This window comes from Ptychodera flava, chromosome 4 (genome assembly GCF_041260155.1).
Source record: "Ptychodera flava strain L36383 chromosome 4, AS_Pfla_20210202, whole genome shotgun sequence".
NCBI lineage: Eukaryota > Metazoa > Hemichordata > Enteropneusta > Ptychoderidae > Ptychodera > Ptychodera flava.
This window is the reverse complement of record NC_091931.1, coordinates 16,098,684-16,119,471: the sequence shown is the minus strand read 5'-3', so window position 1 is coordinate 16,119,471 and position 20,788 is coordinate 16,098,684. Positions and strand designations below refer to the sequence as shown.

The following is a 20,788-nucleotide window of genomic DNA, read 5'->3' as shown; positions in this document are numbered from 1 at the left end:
TGTAGAGTGCAGGCATCCATAATCATACACATACTCACACACACAAACCAATGTGCACTTAAGCAAACTCCATCGAATACTGTTATTTCATTTCAGTGATATAGTTTACCAAGTTCTTCGTGATATTCAGAAACTTGTTTCTCTATAAAAGGAATGTGAAGTTTATGCCAGTATACGTATTGCCTGTTTGCTCCATTTGGCTTGGTTTGAAATTTACAGTTATAGTGCCCTATCAAAGAGACAGTATAAAGAGTAAAGGAATTGAAAACTCAAGAAAAGTTGCTATTAAATTCCTTGTCATCTTTCATCGGGACATCAAAGGGAATATTGTAAAGGGACAGATAGAGAGAAAGGCAGGAAAAACAGGACTGTCTTGAAAAAGTCAAACAGAAAAGAATGCATGTCATTGTTATAGAGTTTACGGACAAGTGACTTGTAAGTGAGGGAAACCAGCAGTGATGACCTCCTTCACTGCAAAAGGTTACCCTGAGACAAGCACCCGCAATGTAAAGTTCAACTTCTGCTCTGTGAAGTTTACTGTGTCCCATTTTAAATGGATTTGTTGGTAATACTCAAGTGCTGTTTTAAGACATTTAAATAGTTATGGCGATGTGGTTACAGGGATTAAGAGAGGGTTCCTCCCCCCCCACGTGCTGAGTGTTACAAACTGTGGTCAAATGAATGTGTGTCAATGAATGCATAGATTGCTATAGTCCTGTGGTGTGTTCTTCCTGTGATGATTTGTGGATTCATATCTGTAAAGGGGCATTGTCTGTGTGTGTCTCTCAGTGTCTCATCTCAGTCACCTGGGTGCTTGTTTACTTTTCCATGGAGAGTGTGACCACCATTCCAATGTGAGTGCATTCAGGGAATGTTAAAGAGGTCTTGATAGCCGGCATCAGTGACCCATAACCGGAAATGACATGCCCTAATCCGTCTCTTTAAAGTGGCACTTTACTGATGGAAACAGGGCTGCAAAACCCGCATATTCGATATTTGTGTGTGTTTTATAATAGGTCCCACTTCAGTTCAATAAAATTGATAAAGGGTATGAAATTTAAATGTGTGTGTTTGTATGTATGTATGTGTGTGTGTGTGTGTGTATGTATGTGGGTACTTGTATGTATGTAACTTCTGTAACTTGTGTGAGTATTTTGCATGCATGTTTGTATGTATGTATGTATGTATGTATGTATGTGTTGTATATCTGTATGTATGTATCTTATGTATGTATGTTTGTATGTATGTATGTATGTATGTATGTATGTGTGTGTTGTGTCTATATGTATGCATGTATATATCTACTTGAATGTGTCTACTGGTATGTACCGGTATATCATATATGTATACTGTGTTATGTGTGAAGGGATAGATGGAATGATGGATGAGATGGATGGATGGATGGACAGAAAAATACATAAACACGTACTCTGGTTTATTTGAGTTTTCAAAGGGCTTCTGTTGTCATGGAATGTGTCAGTGGCTGGCCAAAGCAGTTTTGTATTTTATTCCCACAGTCAGATTTAGAGAAAAGTTTATTGTTTTTTAAAGCCCATTAGAGGAATACCAAGGGTTCTTTCATTGCAGTGGTTTTAAACATACAGTTGACTCATTGAGGGATATATGTGCATATCTGAGCACATCTGGCCTCAGAACAGGTCAGGGTCTGTACTAGCTCGGTTGGTAATACTCAGACCAGGCCCAGTGGTATCAAGATCATTTCAACAATGCAGCTCTGTATAAAAGTAGTAATTGTATCACAAACAATGTGGTATTGATAGTTTCTCAGTGGGATTAGCCCATGCCAGTGCCACCCCCAGCAATGTCGGGCAGCGCTCACGGTTCCGCTCTGTGAACAAGGTCATCTGTGAAATGCTTCCTTTGTTTCAAGCTGCAGTTTGCTGGACACGCAAACATTTACACACTGCCAGGGCAGTGTTTGTGCAAAAAAAGCTGCACAAACTGACAAAGTAACCATGTACCAATGACAGCATCCATGTACATAACATCTCACAGATCCAGTTCGGGTGGTGTTGATAGGCGCACCGCATCACAGACCTGATATGGCTGGTGGCAGGTGTCTATGCTGTATACAGCTGTGCTGCCCCCAATGGGGGGAAATCACCTTTGCAGTTTGTTGATGGATAAGCGTCTCAGTTTGTCACAAAAGACGCGGTTCCTTGGAAGTTATCCCGGGGGGCAATATTGTGGGAAAAGTTTCACGCAAGGTAACATCAGTCCTGGTAAACACACTTTCACCTCACACAATTGCCATCACTCATTCACATCTACAGCTTCAGAGTTTCAGATGTATAGCTACCTGCACATAGACAAGATTTAGAAATTATCAAATATGTTCCTTTACCATATATGCATACATAATACTTCAATCAGCAAACACACACAAGTCTCAGACAGATACAACCGGGACAACAGCTACCATCAACATATCCAGAAACAAAACAGTGCACATATACATGGATACGCACAGACATAATACCATATAAAGCTGCTGGCACTTCCTTTCTGATTTGTGTTTTACTTGCCAAGAATTCTTGGTCAAATTACCAATCTTACCTGGTTAATTTGATGTTTTTTCCTTTTCAGATGAAAAGGAAGTCAGATCCAGGCCCTGAAAGCAAAGGCTGCTCACCTGGCAAAAAAATGTGTCGAACTGAGTCCCATAACAGGTAAGACCTTTTACGCTATTCTCTAGACAACACAGGCTGTTATGTGCAATTGTATAAGTGCTTATTTTTTTCCAGTTTACCAGTAATATTGGATTGTACTCAGAGTCTGTCTGCTTGCAAGTTTTGTTAATGTCGATGGAAATGTGGGACCATTCCACTCTCGCAAGCATAATGGAGGTGGTGTCCAAAATCAGAATGAAGATGTCCATGTATGAGTATCACTACTATTCTCCTTGCTTAGATACTTTCACCCATAGTGAAGTTACTTGCATTGGTGGACTGGATCAAATACTGAAATAACTTAGGTGAAACGTTGACAATGTGAAAAAAAACACGTTCACAGACATATTCTGTAATGTCAGCTTTTGTGAAATGAAATTTTGCTGGTCACAAAAAGTAACTGGAAATTGCTTAAAAAATTCCTTGAAAGTCCTTGAATTTTAAGTGACTTTGAGTGTATTGAGCCTTTTTAGAATACCGCAGTGTAGAAATGGTGGTGTTGCTCTCACTCCATGTACCACTTGCTGGAGTGATGGCCAAATCTGTGTAACTTCCTTCCTCCCCACTGAATAAATCTCATGTTTAGCGAGTTAGTTGTAAATGGCTTCTCCCAATAGGAATTGTACTTTTACTGTTGTTGTATTCCACATGGGAGCTCTACATCATTCAGGAATAACTTAAATGAGTTTATACTCATGTAAAGTTGCCTTTTTTATTTGTTTGGTATGGTATTTTGCACAATTCACTTTCATGGTACAATTATAATTTTCAAGGATAAAGGTCGGGTAGTTGACATGTGTGCAGTGAATATACCAGCATCCTTTCATGCTTCATGTAAAAACTCCCATGTAGCCCATTCAAGCAGCAATAGCAAGCATATCATACTGTGAGATAACCGAGGAGAGATTATTTACCGGCACAAATCCTTCACTCAGAAGGGATAAACTGAAGTGGCCATGTGATTTAATAACAAAGACGTAGTATATTATTCAGTGGCCTATGAATCCTTGTGAAAAACATAATATTTCACACTCTGTGCCTGCTTATGAGATAGAACTATGTTGACTGAAAAGAAAGATCTGCCATACAGAATAAGTGGTTTGGGTACACTGGCTGTATGGGATACCGATGTAGCAAAACTGCTGAGTTGGCATTTTCTTCACAGAGGGGAAATCACTTTCAAGTTGCTTTCTGAAACAACAGGTCAGGTCAAGTCACCCTCTAATCATGACAGCTTGACATAATCTTGACCTTGAAAGGAAAGTGGCTGTGTTTCCTGAATAGATGCACGGCTGGGTATAGATAAAATAAATGAGCTGCTTTTATGAAAACTTCTTCCAGGTGAAACTTGATACATTTTCCGGTATTTTTGATCTGTTTGTTAAATATCGTTCTTGTTTTCCTCCCCAAATCACCTAAAAATTGGTAGTCTTGAATTTATCAATATAGCCTGTTTGTATGTAATGTCCTCTATTATTGTTGACAAGTGAATTCTAGTCCAAAGGAGAAGTCATTTGTTGTCAATAATGTTGCATACTTTACACAGTGAGGCTTGTTACCAACGTTAATGCTTTCTATTTCAACATATTTTATGAAAAGGAGATGAAAATATACTTTTTTCTAAAACAAAAATAATGAAAATATCAAAAGTTACAAGCTAATATCCCTTTAATTGTAAAAGTCATGGAAAATGCCGTCTGTCTGAGGTTTTTTCTCTGCAAGTCTCTCTGTTGTACATCTGTTGACCTAATGCTTGAGTGAAATATGAAACGTGTTCTTCACTTCATGTATGCCTTTGTTTAGGTAAATACAGAAGATAGTGGCTCATAATATACATCACATCACAGCATTCTGTGATAAAGGTTTGTCATAGTAGTTCCGTTGGAAGAGAATGGCAAATAATTCTTGCAAGAAGTGTCTTTTGAAATGTTTAAACCTGTAGCTGGTGATTGATAACTGCTGACAGCAAAATACAGTTCTCAGATCAACCTTGCTAACACTTATTGATCTAAATCATTCATTCAAATTTTTCACTGCATATTACTGAAACATGTTATGAAACAAGGAAGGAAGCTGCTTACATTCTCAACTTAAATATTAACCCTATACTGTAATTTTTCCCATCAGAATTTTCGTGCAACATTTTACCAATCATTATGTTTTTTTGTAATTTTATGATAATTTTGGACCAAATAGACATCACTGTACATGGGTTACATTTTTTGATCAAAATTTGTAGAAAATCTGAAAAAAAATTTCTCAATCTCAAAAAAAAAATTAATGAGGTTATATTTTGTAAAGGAGACAAAAATTGAATTTGGCATTTAAAGGTTAAAAAAGTTGTTAGGCTTCCCATTGCATAAGTTACACAAGTCATAAAGCAGCCCGGGGATGTTTTCACGTTTGAATATTACGGACATTTACAGGTGATAATTTACCATGCGTTGAAATCTCTGGTGTGGAATCAATTTCTCAGGTCTTTTGTTTTAAAGTGATTAAGTTACTGATGACAGCAGTTGTCATGGCAATGAGACCTGTCTTCAAATGTCAATACCTCGTGCCAATTTGCAAGTCAATGCTTGAAGCCCATCATGAAATATGTTGATTTCATATCCTATTCATTAAAGTCAAATTGCATGAAAATAATTGAAAATTCAGTATCTGTATTAAGTGCTGTTGTGTTGTGCAGTTAACTTTACAAGAAATCGGTTTGATGGAAGATTTGTCCCAAACAATGCAAAATTAAGCAGGAATGAGCCAGAATAAAAGAGAAAATATATGATTTGACTTGATATTCCCAGCAACCTGCGTTGTAGTATTTTAATTAAAATTTCAGCAAATTCTTCCATAGATATACCTGTTGTAATATATATATATATATATATATATATATATATATATATATATATATATATATATATATATATATATATATATATAGATATATATATATATATATATATGATATATATAGATATATATATATATATATATATATATATATATATATATATAGTCATTCATATTGCTATTTCAAGCAATAGTGCAGTGATGCCATATATAAGTCATAGAAATTATCAAAACATACCATCCTAATCCAATTTCCCAACAGCAGGTGTATATTCTCAGATGTACTTCATGATACAAGACAGCAGTCACATGTGTAATTTTTATGAAAAAATAATCTTTTTTGTGTGTTTCTGTTCATGTGTATTTAAGTTTTCTCCCATATCATAACACTTAACCAGCATTATGATAACAGGGTCAGGGGTGAGGACCCTTGTTTTTGACAACTGTAAAACTGGTAAAAAAGAAAATGATGTTCATGTATATATTAGTTTACTTTCTACAAAAAGTCCAATATTTTCTCAAAAAAAAGTTGTTGTGTTCTGAACTTTTGTAAGGCTGACAAATTTTCATCTCGTAGAATATCCGAAGCGCAGTAGCTCATGGTAAAAATACTTCTTAGAAATGTCGGATGGACATGAGATACGTTGATTGCCCATGTTTCAATTTAGCATTGACATTTATATTCCATATCTTGCAGATATTCAATCATAAAAAAAAAATCAGGCATACCTGGAAGGATTTCCTGTGTCTAGCTGACTGAAACAGCTGCAATTTTTTATGGAATCTGATAATGCAGATCAAATTCGACTGAAATATGAATATATTCAATTTCTTATCTTCTTTTGAGCTTGGTAACTTTGTCTTCACTTGTAATCTGTGGGATAACATTTGCGAAATAAGGTGTTCCTTGACCAATTTTCCTTCAAGATAGAATCATTCAGAATTCAGTGGGAAGTGAAAGTTTTAGTGATTGCGAATTTATTTTTGCTTGAACAAACATAGATAATGGAGGTCTGTGTAGTTTCCTTACAAGATATGCCTGTCAGCAAAATAGTTGACTGAAATTTGTCATAATTGACAGAAAATTTTTGCTTGACTGTGAACAGTTTGTAAAATGAAATATATTGAAACACCTATGAATACATTAATGTCAGTGAAAAGTTACCAACTCCACATCACCAACGATATTTATAGAAATATAATACAACCCCCTCAGCCCCTCCCCTGCCACATACACACACAAGTAACCAATTTGCAAAACTTGGAAACTGAATGTAGAAGTCCTCAGGTCACATTGCACACAGTTTCAGTGCTTCCTAGTCCATTTAAAATGTAATCAAGTGGGAATCAAATCTGCAAAGCAGATGTCAGGCAGATTAAAAAAAAAATCAATCTGCAACCATCATGCCATCTGATAAAGAGTTAGTATTCACCAGCTGTAACGAATTCTTTGGGGGTGAAAGGTCATGAGCTGTTCAGACAGATTTCATGAACTTTGCTCCCAGTATTTTGCAGAGTTTGGGTTCTCATCCTTTTCGTCTCTGAATGTTGGTATTTAATAATGTCTGAAGTGAAGATTGCATATTTCATAAAGCTGGTAACTCCTATGGGAAGGCTTTTGCTCCATTTAATGTGTATACAATTTGTTGATATAAACTCTGTTTGACTTAAATGTCGACCAGCTGAGATCTCACCTCAGAATTTTTTAAATCTCTGCATTACTATATGATTGTTTTGGCTTCTGTCTGATACCATAACAAATGATTTCCAACAGTGAATAGTGTATCTATATTTTCTCACTGTCCTTTTGAGAAAAGAAAATACTTGCATAGCTGAAGATATGTTTTCCCTTCAAGATGTCAAATGTTGAAGGGTACAGAAATAGCTTAATCATTTGATGGAAGAAAAAAATCAGTGAATCTAAATGTATTTCTTTGACTTTGTTTCTCAAATTGTTATGGTAAAACGTTATAGCTTTTTGCTGTTGAAGCTCACCAGCTCTCACAGAGGAATATTATTTAAATTGTTGCAAAAGGTCAGAGGTCAGCAAGGCGAGGGTCATCACCACTTGTGTCAAATCCACATATTTGCTGATTAGAAAATATCTCGGTTGCTTTTGTCCAGGCTTTGATCCATGTCCTCTCGTTACACCAAACTGAATTTTGTTTGGCATTTGTTTTAATATTAATGAAATCCATCTGATCAGTTTAATATCGATGATTGAAATGTTGAATTTTGTTGGAGAATGAAAAATATTATTACTTCTGATATATTGTGAGATAATATTATTTTTAGCCGTTTGTATAATGTGCAAATTATTCAAATTGTGCAAAAAATAGTTTTTGTACAGAGCTGAAAGAAACTGTGGTCAAAAAGAGGTTAAATGGAAAAATTACATTTCACAGGCAATAATCTCATTATTTCATTGACACAGATTGCCGGCTTTAATATTTGATTATTTGAAATTGAGTGATTTTTGTCATGCAGAATTATTTAAGTGATCCAGTGTATATGTTGGCTTGTCATAATGTATTCAAGCCAACCTTTTAAGCCGCGAGTTACGTATTTTTACCGTTTCATTTCTCACACAGGACAAAATCATTCAGCAGTGTAGTGTTATAACTGGAGTCATTGATACCCCTGTTTCACTCTGTCGTCAATAGATTCTTTGAATTGAAATTGCCCGTCTTTTTTCTGTTTAACAAACTCATAATATTGACTGCGCTGAATGACTGGCTGTTCCCTCCTTCTTTCAAGGTAATTAGGCGGAGAGAAAAGGGGGCATGAATGACATGAGAGCTGAACAAATAAATTATAATAATTAGATTGTAAGTGAGTCATTGAATGTCTTCATGTATTCATGAGGCCGCCTGCCTTCACACTGAGGTCTCGGTGCAGCGTGACCCGGGCTCGTCAGACAGAGCGTTTTGTTGTGGTCGTCACTGTGGCTGGAGCCCATGGATCTGAGAGGATAGGTCTCTTTACAAGCTGAGTGCGTTCCTAATGTGGATGTCGTGTACAGGACAAAGAATGAGCAGCAGTTGCTGATGTTTACATTTTGCGGCGTCGCTGTCAAACATTGTGTTGTTATATAGCCACTAGTAAGCGTGTGTGTACAGACAATGAAGTTGGTTCCAAAACGAAGGTATTTAAAAAACCTTTAAACAGTAGCGACATGTGATACTGTACCCAATACTGTAAACTTGATAGGAGCTGCTGTTAGGTCATAATCGGATTGGTACAGTGAAATACAGAGGTTTAGCTGTTATGAATGACTTTCAGTGTTTATCATAGTAGATGAAATCACTTTCCCCTGAAGATACACGGAGGACTTCACAGGATCAATCCACTTTTATATTGACAACCCTACAGGACATTTTGCTTTACAAATACACTCCCGGACTGAAAATTTGTAAATGCCACGAATTGAATCAAAAATGTTCTTTTTTTCATTGCCCATATTCTGAGATTATAGACCAGCCATTCTGAAGAGAGGAAACACTATTTTTTTTTTTGAAAATGTCAAATTATTATTATTTTTGCCTGTATATAAACATTACTGATACAAAGTGGTGTCTTTTGCTGTAGGGTCACAGCCAGTCTTGATGATGTACCGGTAGAATTACGGCGCAGAGTACAAACAAGGTTAAACTGACAGTTTTGCGTTCTAATTTGGTATATAATTTTGACCGTGAAAATTGATGAAGTCATTCAGACTGTTTCAATGGTGGACACTACAAAAGACTGTCACATGCACCGTCCCTTGGTTGTTACGGTACATCTTTGATGAATGGGAAGGCCCCCTTGATACTGTCTAATTGAAACTGTTTCTTGGTTAATTTGACGTGAAATGAGTTTTGTTGTCATGCTGACGGCCCGGTGGAGATGAAAAACAGGACTTCATTCATTATTGTTGACGTTGACCTTTGTACATTGTGCAGTTCCATATTTATCAAGGCAGGATGTTAACCTTAATTATAGTTCAATAGTACCATCCTATTTCATATCATTTGCCGTAACAAATGGCAAACATTCTTGCTATAGAGGCTATATTATATATGATATGAAATAAACTCTTTATGCTGTACTGGGTGTCCGCATATAATTGCATTCCGTGCTATTTTACATCCATGTATCCCACAACAGCAGTATGTATTATGCGTTGTTCTGAGTGAATTAACCTTTTCTTCAGCAGACTTTATCAGGTCTTCCATTGTTTTCAACAGGATGGATTGACCTATATGCAAATTGGGGGGGAGGGGGTAGGGTGGTTGGTTGAAAAGGTCATTGCCACTGGTAGTTTGCCGGAATCTGATACTGGGATAAGGCAATGCAGGATTACCTACTTCCATGGCATGTCAAATAACATGGTTTGAACATTTTAAGGGCCAGTTGCTATAACTTTTTAGGTATTTTTGTTTTTGACGTCAACTACAGTTTCTTGTTCTACTCCACAAAGCATGTTGAGATACATACACAGTGTTGAGCTTGTCAACTCAGCCTGTACGTGTGTAAACTGCGTTGTTATTGTCGATAAGTAAATTCTGATCTGGACTAGAATTCAAATACAGACAATGACAGTGCATTTTACACATATGGACGTTGTGTTGACAAACTAAATAGTTAGTGTTTCAACATGCGTGCGGGGATAGAACAACAACTTGTAGTTGACATCCATAAAAACAAAAATAGGGAAATAATCCTCAACAGTTGCAGCTACTGATCCTAAAAGACAGTCTTTCAGCCCAATTTCCCTTCCAAATGCCCCCCTTGGCATTGCAATTGAAGTCAAAAAGATTGTACTGAATTTAGATGTTGTAATATACCAGGAGAGTCAGAACCAAGGTTGTCATGATTAGTCCATTCTGCAATGCTGAAGCATCAGTACTCCTACACAAACTCTCCTATCAACCTATAAATTTTTTTTTATAATATTAGGATAGGCAGATCCAAGAATATAGAGTGCTTAAAACAGCACATTACAAAAGTGATCCTTCTTTCATATTTAAAGGGACAATCACCATAACTTAAAATAATATTAACATATTTCTGTTTTAGAAAACATGGATGTTTTCTGAATTCTCTTCAGTGTATGTTGAACTACAAATTATATATAACCTCTTGCTGTCATAATGCGTCGTTCTCAAGCACATATGTCATTGTTTACAGTTAAATTCCAGTACACACTAAAATTAAGTGTAAACAGTACAATTGGAATTTGCTTACATTCAGGTGGTGTGGACAAATGGAAAAGTAGCCATTTCAAATAACAGTTGGAGTAAAACAAGAAGGTGTGTGTTACAAACAGTACAAGAATACTGGGAAACACACAAAAAAAATTACAGTTCATCGACTGAAAAAGTTTCAGAAAGTAATGATCATGTTTCTTCATCTTTTCCATCCTTTGCAGTAATCTTCTCACTTCCTGTATTCATCACCATAACTATGGTACTGTCAAAACCAGCGAGTGCCAACCACCCAGGCGGAGGCTGTCCTCCAGAGTTAACCCGCCACCGCCAGAACTCAACGAATGGCTCAAGACATTCCAGGTAAGCAAACACAGCCTTTGCTACCATGAAAATTCTAATTGTCTTTGAAAAGTCTTGTGTGGGAGAAACCAGAGTTCATTGCCTTACGCCGAGTGTGAAGTAAAAATTGGGTTGAGTCATTTTATGACTTTTGATCTCACTACGCATTGACTTGGAAAATTATGATCCTAGGGGTCTGTCGTTCTCTTATTGCTCAGTGCTAATGAACTATGTCAATGCAAATGTTAAAATATTTTTTTGAGTCATTTGGAAATGAATAGTGTTACACCCTCTCTACACTCTTAAACATTGAACTAATGGCATTAAGGTATGATGAACTGTGGTCAGTTGTGCGTGCAACGATCGCAAGATGTGAAAGAAGTACAAAAAGAAAATGGCAGACAAGGATAGTTTTTGCTGATATTGCAAAAGATCAGAAAAAAGTTGTTCGTAATATAGTCAGTGGCAAGGTCAACCAGGTGAAAGAGGAATATCTTGATGAGAAGTAGAGAAAGCAAATTGTTTCCGTAGTTTTCAAATGAGAAAACATGGGCTTGCAAAGTGGCAGTATGTTATGCACACATGCATTAACATTTGATAGACATAGAACAATAGACGTACCTATGTTGAGGTACATCTTCCTTTCATATTCCAATCACAATGTGTATACATACAGACATCTAACTTGTATATTCTGAGGAATTATTGTGGAGTGTCATTTTGTCACAATTAAAGCTTAACAGGTAATTTTTCTTGCCTGGGGCTGTACATGCCTTCATATCCGGTATAGGGATGTTTGCTCCATAACCAATGAAGTGTTCAGTATGGATCTATTTAATTCACCGTACTGTGGCATCGACTCTGTGTTTAATTGGCCACCTTTATGAATATTCATGACTTTGTGTATCTGTCCAGCAGTGCTGTGGGTGTATTTTACTTTTTGACCAAAGGGTTCAGACATCACATCACAAAGCCAGTCTAGCTTGCCTCTTTGTCGCCAGATATTCATTCTTCTCAGAATGACGACAAAATTTTTGGCCCCTGCGAGTGATTTAAAGCAGATATTGCAGCAGCCGTTGCATTCATAATGACAAAGTTTGAAAAACTTTGAAGTTTCTTGTGATATGAATTGCCAAATGGATGCTGAATGCTCTCATCAGAAAGCAGTGACAGGTTGCAAAGCTGCAAACATAAATAGTGAGACAAAAATATTGAAGCGTGTTGGATATTTTGAGAGAGAGAGAGAGAGAGAGAGAGAGAGAGAGAGAGAGAGAGAGAGAGAGAGAGAGAGAGGGAGGGGGGATATGGACAGACAGACAGACAGACAGACAGACAGGCTGATAGAGGGGAGAGAAAGTCAAAGAGACATACGAGAGGGAGAACCCCAGAAAGAGAACAAGGGGAAAGGAGGGGAGGGAGGGAGGGAGGAAATGAAAGGTAAGCAGAGAGTGGAACTAGCAACGGAAACATACAGGTGAGGTGAAAGAGTCATCTCCAGAGTTGTAGGAAAGGAAAAGAAATCAGGGAAGGGGAAGAAGCATGTACATCAAGGATAGGGAAAAGGAATAGTGTGTATGTACATGTGATAGTGTGTTTGAGAGTTCATCTATGTATTATGTTATAACTACCAATCCTGCCTGGTGGGATAAGCTCTACTGTAGTCAAGAAAATATGCTGTGTGATGTGAGATGGTAAGCCTTGCCACAGGAACTGTATATCTGTAATCTTGTCATATTTTATTCAGGTTGATCTATATATTCCATCAACTGGGGAAGATGAAAGCTGAGAACGGAAGTGGTACAGTTTTGAAAAAAAAAAGACTGCTGAGTTGTTAGAATCCGATATTAAATTGATTACCTGCCCTTTGACGTGTACCTTAGGGTTTATGATTCATTTTGCCCGCTGTAACACCATCATGCTGATCTGTAGTTTGCTTCAATTAGCCATACCGAGTATTTCAGAGGTTTCCGGGAAGGTTTATGATTAGCAAGATTGGCGACGTTTTGATTCGGGGCAGTTTGCTTTTTATATAAGTATGTGCATCGTATATCCTACTTCTGTATGCAGAAGAATATGATGCTGTGTGGGGTTTATAGGGAATAGTGTTAGAAAAAAAGAGGCAACGATGTTTTTTTAGACAGCTGTCCACTTTCACTGTACCACTGGAAATTTGTTCTTCCTGGTATTGATTCAAGCAACGCAAGGAAATTAATACCGCTGACAAATTGACTGATGATTCAAGCCACGGTTTTTCTAATTGCTGGGGAAAATAGGAACTGATTGAGTCCATGACCTTGACAATGTGTGATTCCAAAAGGAGTCTTTTTAAAAATGTCTGCAGTAATTCATCAATAACTCACACCCACATGACTTTAACTTCCTCTGGAAAGGTAACGCCCATTGAGTGGCTTTCTCTGACAGTAAATGTGTGAGTTCTTAGCATACGTGCAGTGTAGGGCAATGGACGTTTCCTCTGACATTGACCGAAAGTACTTTTACTTCTTGCTCGATTTTCATAACCATAAACTTGTAATGACGTTAATGTTTTGTTACGTGTCTGTATGTACTCATAGAATACTTTCAGTGCACCCCATTTAGTCCAATTTTACTGCAGAAAACTGAAGGGTTTTCCAAAATTATGATGTGGAAAGGTATATTTGTCTTCTGGCACCGAGCAGAACTCTAACCTTTCTTCAGTGTGTATTGATAGTTGATGAAATGGTTTGACTAACACTTCAAATTGTATGGTTAATTCAGTTTTACTTGGTAAAATTTTTCATTCCTGTACTTGGTGATAAAAGATTCCTCACGTCCTTTGAATTTCACAAATTCAAATCATTTAGCCAAACTGGACACTCATTTTCTGTCACTGTTCGTCCCTCTAACAAATATTAAATCTGAAAAAGACATAAGAGAAAGCAAATATTTGTTTGAGAAGAGTAATTCACTGGATAAGATAGTCTTGTATGACGGGCTGTATTAAAAGTGATCTAGATTGTTAAACCGTATCAGGTTCTGATATCTGTTTGTCCGCTGTCATGGTGAGAAAGCTGCAGCCTGCTTTGAGATCAGTACAGCTCTCATATCAAGTGAGAAGACTCTGCATAACATGTACATTACAGTCACATGCAGTGAATGTCAAACTGTCGTTTGAGAGGCAAGTGCACATAAGTATGAACGGAGCATGTAATTAGCAAGTCGGCAGATCTGTCACTGAATAAGCCTCATGTAAAATGAAAAACCCTCTTTACATCATGCATCTTGTTATTGTTGTAGTTTGATACCTCAACATAACAAGTCAAGTGAGAGACTTAAAATTTTTATGTAACTCTTCTATGACCCCTGTTGTGAAATTGAACTCTGTAAAATTTTTATTTGCCATTAAGCGTGACATGTATTGACTGAGTTCTCTCTCTCCGTTCTTCTTTTTTTCCTTCAGAATTGGAGTTCAGCTCAGAGACTGATGGCTCTTGATGAGCTGATAAACAGATGTGACCCTTCACAAGTCCGACATGTATTGTCTGTCATAGAGCCACAGTTTCAAAGAGATTTTATATCACTTCTCCCCAGAGAGGTAAGTGGAGAAAAAAAAAGGAAGAAAAAAAAAGAGAGCCTTACTTTTATTACCAGCCTAATCAAAGGTGTGTTGTATCTCTCTATCAATCACTGTTACCCATATGGAAGCTGTCCTTTATTCTGTCATCTGTCACACTCTCCTTATCTCGTAATGGTGTTTCAGAATGACAGTGAAGATTTCATGTTTAATTTCAGAAAAAAAACAGCTGTTGCTCATAGAATATGTGTTGCCGATTCAGCATGGTTGTTCACACCTGCTAGGGTCCAGCTTTGTCGTTAGGTGCAGGGGTTTGATAGGACGGTTTTCCCCAAGACAGGGATTTGTATCTTTCTTTTCTCCTTCCCTTCCTGCTCCTTCTCTGCAGGTCCTCTTTTGCACTGTATAGTGGCAATTTACTGATGACCAAAACAGGAGCAGTAAATATTTTGGTCTAGCAAAATTATGTGTTATTCCTACCTAACACAATGGTCATGTTCAAGAAAAAATAAATAACACACACAGAGACACACACACACAGATACATGCAGACACATACACAACCACGTTTGACTGTCACTGAAGACGACATGAATACCTTCATGTTTTCCTCAGTGTGTTTTTTGCGTTGACAAGAGCTATGATGAATTGCCAGTTGTCAGTGTGTAGGTGTCATTGCACTCACATCCTCTGCATTAATATTGCAATGGCTGATATTGTAACATGTTTAAGTAATTTCATGCAGAACGTGGCCAACAAATTGGATCAAAACAGTGCTCTGAAAGTCAATAGTTTCGAATCACCTCAAGAAACACGCAATGTTAATACTTTGAGAAATTCTGACTGTTATGAATCCCTTCGCAATACCGTGAAATAAAACGTTCAGTTTGGCTATCATGATGTGTTTTGTCGTGCCAAGAAATGAGTAGGTGTACAGTGGCTTGCTGTTCCCTCCCCATCAGAAAATCAATTGTAATTTAATCTGCAGTCAAATTGCTCATATTTTAGTGATCTGAACTTAATTTGAATGCATAGATATGTATCCATCAGCTTGTCACACAATGGGCTATCATTCTTTAATGATACATGTACGATGTACCTGTGCCAGAGATGCTCTGTATATGTAATGATTTGACTCAACGTTGTTCTGCAGACAGTGAAGGCATTCAGACATTACATATTAATGTACTTCTCTCAACTATCAACAAAATATGGAATATTGCACTGGAAAGGATATGGAATTAGAATCTCATTTTGTGATTCAAAGCCATAGCAGTGAGACTTTTGTATAATCAGTTGATGATCTGTCCAAGCTGTCTCTGTATTTTTGAAACCCTGAAATTCAGAGTGGGGAATCCCGTTTACCATCGCCTTTTCAGTGTTTTGAATGTTTTGAAAATTTGCCTTCCATCCAAAGCAATGTTTTGAATTAAGCCTAATTTCTCAACCTCACACCCACACACAGGCACAGATGCAGACAAACACATAACATGAAGTCAGAGATATCAACTGTTGTTTCAGCCTTATAAGTGTAGTATGTGGTCAGTCGCTGATTTGAGCTGACTTATGACATTGCTCTGACACCAGCACGTGTGTAGATGCAGAACGCTTTTCACAGCTTCATCTAACACGAGAGGCTGGGCCATTCCCGAGCAATTTGCTCGAGATGATAATGACTTTCCTTAAATTAAGATCAAGTTGTACCATTAGGTGAAGTACGCAGTGCTAATGACACAGTTGTCTCCTTCAGATCCCATTAACCACAATTGACCCATCACTTGTGTCGTAGTTCAGAGCGGGCATCTTCACAGTACTATGTACCATCGTTAATGCTTTTCAGAGTGCATCGTAATAGCAGTGAGCCAGCCAGCCTCTCAAAGAGCAAGGATTGAGGCTGAATATTAAAGACAGCGATAAAAGAGCCCATCACTTGTACCATGGCGTGACCATTATCAGCAAAATACACTCAAATACTGTCTCATGGCCTAAAAGCTCCATTAGCTGTAACTGCCAGTGTATATGTATTTGCCTGTATTTTTATTCCTTTTGTAAAATGCAAATTCATATGTTATCAAAATTGTGAATGAATGCCTAACGCTCAATCCATCAACACAGTCTCTGTGTGTGATATGTCAGACGTTATTGCTGACAACTGAATTTTATATAGTCTGGGCGAGAATTTGTTTGCCAACAATTCATTGCATGTTTTACGTAATGTTTATGTTAGCAGGGTGAAGATTTGTATTACAAGAGACTTTAGGAGAAGAATTAGATAGTTTACTTGTTTTTAAAAAAAAAACTACAGATAAATCAGAAATTGCAGCCCTCGCCCCTGTGATGATACTGTATACTTGTGTGTTCACATGGTCTTATCTTTGATCTGAATATGCAAAATTATATAATTATGAATGTTACAGTTCTATTATTTTAAAAGTCCGTCATTTATTTCTTCTTAATCCATCAAAATGTTTTTCCTCACAAGATATTCTTTTTACTCCCATTTGCGTAGCTTCCTGATTTTGGCCCCAGATTCTTTTCAAAACCATTAAAGAAGGAGCAGAGCTCAAAGCATGTAAAATGTATGCAAAGATGAAGAAAATCATGCATGAAAGTTGCCAACCATCCGTCATAAATCAGCGCCCTCAGTTATCATCCACTGCCCTTGGAATAAGGAAGTGTGCTGTCAATTTTTCGTACTGGTGTGTGAATCGCAAAATTATCAACAGAGGGCAAACAAAATATTATGTAATTTTTTGTTCAGATTTGACAGAAATACATTTATTCATATCTTCTCCTTTTTTGCTGTGCGTAATCACTGCCATTAGATCCCCATGTCTTCTGAATAATGTATTATTTCACAGCCAGGGTCGTGTACTTGGCAGCTGTGATTGTAATCTGTGAAATGAATTAATAAACACTATGTCACACGGCTTTATTATGACACACAGTAACAGGGCTCGAAATTAGCGGTAGTCCCGCGTCCACAGACTTCCAACTTTTCCCTGGGGCTACCAAAGTCCATGAAATGGTAGCCCACGTGGACTACCAAAGTCTGGGACATGAAATACTTGGCGTGCGATATCCGTCACTTTGGGACGAGCCAAATGCAGTCAACATGCAGTTTCATTTGTTTGAAGCAATTATCCTTTCATTCGTGAAGTGTTTTTTTCTGTTGACTATTACAATTTTCACTGCTATATTGTTGTTTAACAAGATGCAGAGCGTTTGATACTAGAATGTTGAGTTGCTTTTCCGTGTATGTGCAGTCTTTGCATGCAAGTTCGGACTATGCTGTTGATCGCCAGTATACACGACGTACTTGTGTCAAGTTTTGGTGTTTTGATGCTGAAGTTTCACAAAACTGTCACTTCTGTACCAAGAGATTGTATTATCAGTTTGATTTGAAATAGTAATATAAAACACTGTGTCAGTTAAGCTTGGAAGTCGTGGCTGAGTTTCACTGTCTTTTATCTATGGTTGTTGATCAATATCAATGTATTACGGTCTGTATGGAGAGACTCGGGTGTAACACGGCATGCCAGTTCATAAAGATCATAAAAATATTTTTTCTTTGTTTTCCTTTACTCAAGTTACAAGCTCTTTGGATGTACAAGCCGATTTTGAAAGTGATAGAAAAAGTTTAAAATGTACATAAATTAGCATAAATTAAGTGTTCGTGACACATAACATTACATGGGGTTTCTCGAGTGGAAGCCCCAGACTACTTTTACTTCTATTTTGTGTTTTTGAACCGGGGGCTTATACTCGGACGAGTACAGTGTCCTTAAACTAAAATATTCATGGACTACCAGCCATCGTCACTGGGCTACCAACTTCAGAAAATGGTAGCCCAAGTGGACTACCGGGGTAAAAAGTTAATTTCGAGCCCTGACACAGTAATAACACTCTTTTTTTCCCAGGCTCTCTCTCTATGCTGTGAGGCCTGCTATTGCATACTGCATGCCAGGGTCAGCGTAGAATGTTGAAATGATCGATGCGAAATGGAAATGAAATTTAGACATCTGCATGTTTTTCTTCTTATTCCTTAAATCTCCTCGCTCAGAGGGAAGTATTCTTGAATATTGATTCAATTTGTACCGCTGTAAGGATTGAATTTGCCTAATCATGTTTGCCTAATTCCAGAATAAATTTCAATGTCCCGGATAAGTGCAGAGGTTTTGATGCTCTCATCAATGCACTATCTGTAGGCTGAAAGGCTTTTTTTTTGCATGTGTCAGTTGTTAAGTAATGGTGGAGAAATTGATTGAAAAAAATGGCTGTGATTGACAGTGCTTTCTTATACATACTTTTGCATTGTTACATAATTGCCTTATTTTCAAGGCAGGGTACCCCCCTCCCCCTGGATAGGCAATAGTTATCAAAAATCAGGGTACTGGTGTACCAGAGTGGGCAGTTGGGGGGGGGGGATGGGAGGGAGCCACAGCAAGCTTTGAAAATTTTGAAATTTGTTGGTGAAATGCCAAAAGCAGAAATGTATTGATGGATAGAGGAAATGAGTCGAACGTGTACAAACACAAACAGGAAACTTTGTCATGTAATTCTGATTACGTGGAATTCGGTTGAAATTTGAAACATTCCTAAATGGAAACATTCTGTAAGTGGCCACTGCTTACGTCAGTACTGCTACTGCATTTGTTAAACAAATGTCAAGTTGATGTATTGTATTTGATGGATTATGATAGATTGCTCGGTGTTTGTACCTTGCACATGCTATGTAAATATACAAACGTATAGGTGAATACACACATATATATATAAATATAAATACGTTCACACACACATCAAGCCAAAGGTAAGAGACTGATGAAGAAACCCACGCTGGCTTTGAAAGGCATGTTAAGACAAATCAAAAACATGTACCCATTATAAGCAACCAAAAAGAAAACAAAAAAACAACACGCATGCATACATACATACATACATACATACATACATACATACATACATACATACATACATACATACATACATACATGCATGCATGCATACATACATATACATACATACATACATACCTACATATATACATACATACATACATACATACATACATACATACATACATATACATGCATGCATACATACACACATATTCAACTCACATACATACGTACATACATATATACATACACATTGACATGTTGTCCAAGGATTTTGAATAAACAAAACCGTGAAATTGCTCTTTGAATATCGACGTTTACTTCTGGTGTCCTCAATCTGAACTGAATACAGGATGATCTTGACATGAGCTGAACTGAATGTTGTCAGTGTACACTCAGGCACTGATACTGAAAAATAGTTGACCAAATGTACAGCTGCTTTCCCCTTTTAATGTTTCTTGTGTGATCCTTTTGTGAAATAACAGATAAAGAGTGTGCTAGTAGCTGATGTGCAGATTAGACGTCTTCAGAAATTTAAGTGTCTTTTACGGAAAAAAAAGAATAGCGTTAGTTGATGCAGCGATATTGTGCATTCAGCATTGAACAGCGCTATCAGTACAGTCCAAATTGAACTGCTACTGACTGCAAACTCTTTATTCTGGAGGAGTTCTTTTTTTGTGTGACTGACAGTACAGCCAAAGTCTTAATGTTGCATTAGGAGCAATGTACTCTGGGGAGTGTTTTTGCCCTACGACGGCTTTCCCGGTAATGCTTGCATTTGATGGTATGTCACAGATGCGTGCTGATCTTTGAATTAACACCTCTGTATATTTGCAGCAAGGCTTTTATGGCCCATACTATGCGGAAGACTAGTAAAGATTCTTGAAATGCACGAAACTGTAAAAGAGAGTTATTTTGGATTGCGGTCTTAGCTCTCAAATTTGCATCTCATGTTTAAACAAAAAGTTTACAACAGGACTTAATGTGAGTTTAAGGATTATTAGGGTTCAGAATGTGTCTAACGTTGCTGTGTCATTTAAATAATTGTATTCAAAATGGAAAAAACCCAGTTCTTTTTCCTTTTTCAACTTACTGGTATTTTAGTAGTAAAAATTTTCTCCATTTTGTGTATTGAACCTGTATGATATGTATATTTAAAATATGATGCATTATGCTCAGTGTTTGAAGATGCGTCTTTTGACTCTCGAACCTTTTGGGAAATTTTGATCTTTATATAGTCCATGAGATATTTGCAGGAAGGCCATA

General features: G+C 37.2%; 1 protein-coding gene across 5 annotated transcripts in view; it reads left to right on the top strand.

Moving 5' to 3' along the window:
* LOC139131004 (F-box/WD repeat-containing protein 7-like) overlaps positions 1 to 20,788 on the top strand; it is a 72,196-nt gene that overhangs the window by 36,031 nt on the left and 15,377 nt on the right. For all 5 annotated transcript variants that reach the window (XR_011552031.1, XM_070696901.1, XM_070696899.1 and 2 more), the window contains exons 4-6: positions 2,608 to 2,690; positions 10,951 to 11,089; positions 14,508 to 14,642. Coding sequence is in view for 4 of the 5 variants with exons in the window: in XM_070696901.1 (XP_070553002.1) it covers positions 2,608 to 2,690; positions 10,951 to 11,089; positions 14,508 to 14,642 (357 nt within the window). In the remaining variant the exon portion in view is untranslated. The remainder of the gene's footprint in view (positions 1 to 2,607; positions 2,691 to 10,950; positions 11,090 to 14,507; positions 14,643 to 20,788) is intronic.